This window comes from Nicotiana tabacum, chromosome 6 (assembly GCF_000715075.1).
Source record: "Nicotiana tabacum cultivar K326 chromosome 6, ASM71507v2, whole genome shotgun sequence".
NCBI lineage: Eukaryota > Viridiplantae > Streptophyta > Magnoliopsida > Solanales > Solanaceae > Nicotiana > Nicotiana tabacum.
In genome coordinates, this window is record NC_134085.1 from 196,352,032 (window position 1) to 196,354,270 (window position 2,239).

The 2,239-nt window shown below is 40.1% G+C and overlaps 1 protein-coding gene across 1 annotated transcript; it reads left to right on the plus strand.

Moving 5' to 3' along the window:
- Positions 1 to 287: 287 nt before the first annotated feature.
- LOC142181535 (F-box/kelch-repeat protein At1g80440-like) lies at positions 288 to 1,922 on the plus strand. The gene has a single exon (XM_075254450.1). The coding sequence runs from the start codon at positions 598 to 600 to the stop codon at positions 1,678 to 1,680; it is 1,083 nt and encodes a 360-aa protein (XP_075110551.1). The 5' UTR covers positions 288 to 597; the 3' UTR covers positions 1,681 to 1,922.
- The last annotated feature ends 317 nt before the right edge of the window (positions 1,923 to 2,239 follow it).

Consider the following 2,239-nt stretch of genomic DNA (forward strand, 5'->3'; position numbering starts at 1 on the left):
AGGTGGAATTAATCCTCTGTACTGGGATCCAGTTATTTCAATAGGGGCATTTGATTTTGACGGAGAAGAGAAAGAAATGGGAGGGAGAAAACGGGCTGGTCAGATCTTAGTAATTAATGGGAGAGAGAAACGTGGGATATATGGACACCTTTAATTAAGGAGTAAGAAATTGCCAATTAATTATACCTCTAAATTAATTATGGTATATAAATGGTAATTTGGTATGCTGAAATGTAATAAACACAAACCTTAAATATTGAGGGTAATAAAGTTTCATATATGATATAGGAAGGTAAAAATCCCCTTTTTTATCTCACAGTTTTGTGAACCCAAATTTCGGTGGACCCAGAAATGTAAGATTGATGTCCACAAATTTGTTTGACAGAAAAGAAACTCATATACAATTAGCGTAAGTGGTACAAGACACAAAATAAAACTCCTCTTCAAAACCTATAATTTGTCACCATTCTAAATCCTGAATGAATATTTATGCATGCCATCAGTAACAGCAACATCTGCGCTTTTGAGTTCCTGAAACCAAGCTATATCTAACTTTGTCAAATTTCTCTCATTTTCTGTTACTTTAATTTTTCACATATGGATCTTCTACCGGGTCTTCCCAACGATATTGCTCTTGAATGTCTCATTCGTCTTCCTCTCGACCAATTCTCTAAAGCTGCTTCTGTATGCAGCCATTGGAAAAACGAGATTAAGCACCCTGCCTTTCGCCAACGACGAAAATCTTCGGGTTTTACCCGACCCGTTTTTGCTTTGGCCCAAGCTATGGTTACTACCATCAGAAAACCTCATGGTGTTACGACTCTCTCGTCTACCCAATTTTATCGCCTCTCGCTTTACGATCCAGAGAAGGGAAATTGGTACGATTTGCCGCCCATACCCGAGTTAGTCGAGGGAATACCCATGTTTTGCCGGGTTGTCGGAGTTGGGTCGGATTTAATTGTAATCGGCGGGTGTGACCCGGTTAATTGGCAAGTTATGAACTCTGTTTTCATCTACAATTTTATATCAGGTTCGTGGCGTCGTGGGGCTGACATGCCGGGAGAACAGAGGCTGTTCTTCGGATGCGGCTCGGATTCCGAGAGATTTGTGTTAGTCGCCGGTGGACATGACGATGGGAAAAATGCATTAAAATCGGTTCTGTTATATGACGTGGCAAAAGACGAGTGGGTTACGCTGCCGGAAATGGCGATGGAGCGAGACGAGTGCAACAGCGTATTTCACCGAGGGAAATTCCACGTCATTGGCGGCTATCCTACGCATGCACAAGGTCAGTTCCAGCGTAGCGCTGAGGTGTTCGATCTCGCCACACGGCAGTGGTGCCTCGAAGAGGACTTTCTAGGTGCTGACACGTGTCCGCAAACTTGCTTAGAAGGCGATGATGGGAGATTATACATGTGCCAAGATGGTGACGTGGTGGTCAAATATGATGCCACGTGGAGACACGTGTCTGAGTTGCCTGGTGAGATTTCTAACGTGGTATATTTGACAGCGTGGCAGGGCAAGTTGCTAACCGTGGGCAATGCCGGATTCGATGAACTCCACGGAGGTTATGAACTTCATTTGAGAAATACTAGCAGTAAAGAAAAGACATGGACCAAAGTGGACATACCAGATGAATATTGTGGCCATATTCAATCAGTTTGTTGTTTAGAGATATGAGACTTTCAAAGAAAAACATGTACTTTTCTTGTTTCTTTTTGTTAGATTACGATTCCGAGTCGTAGAAGTAGCATATTTTTTTCATTTTGTTAGGTTTACGATTTTGAGTCGTAGAAGTAGCATATTTGCATATTTGTGTTAGAATAGGTTTACGATTTCGAGTCGTAAAAGTAGCATATTTGCATATTTGTGTTAGAATAAACGCACACTTGTATTAGAATAGACCGTTTATATTACCCTTTTTTTGAAATCTTGCATGTAGAATACTTTGTCCACCTACAGCTTCTTTTAGTAAATGAGAGTGAGCACTGTCAGATACTATAATTGATTCTTCTTTTGTCCAGTGGTGTTTTCTGTTACATTACCGTACGTCAGCGGCCAACGCTTTGCTACTTATTTTGGCATTGTTTGTTTCTCCTTTTGACAAAGTCTTACGCATGGGACATCGCAGTCGGATTCACAATTTAAATTTTATGGGTTTAATTTTTAAGATTTTTAATATTGAACCGATTATATTTTTAAAATTATGGGTTCAAATTTATTATTTTTATACATAAAT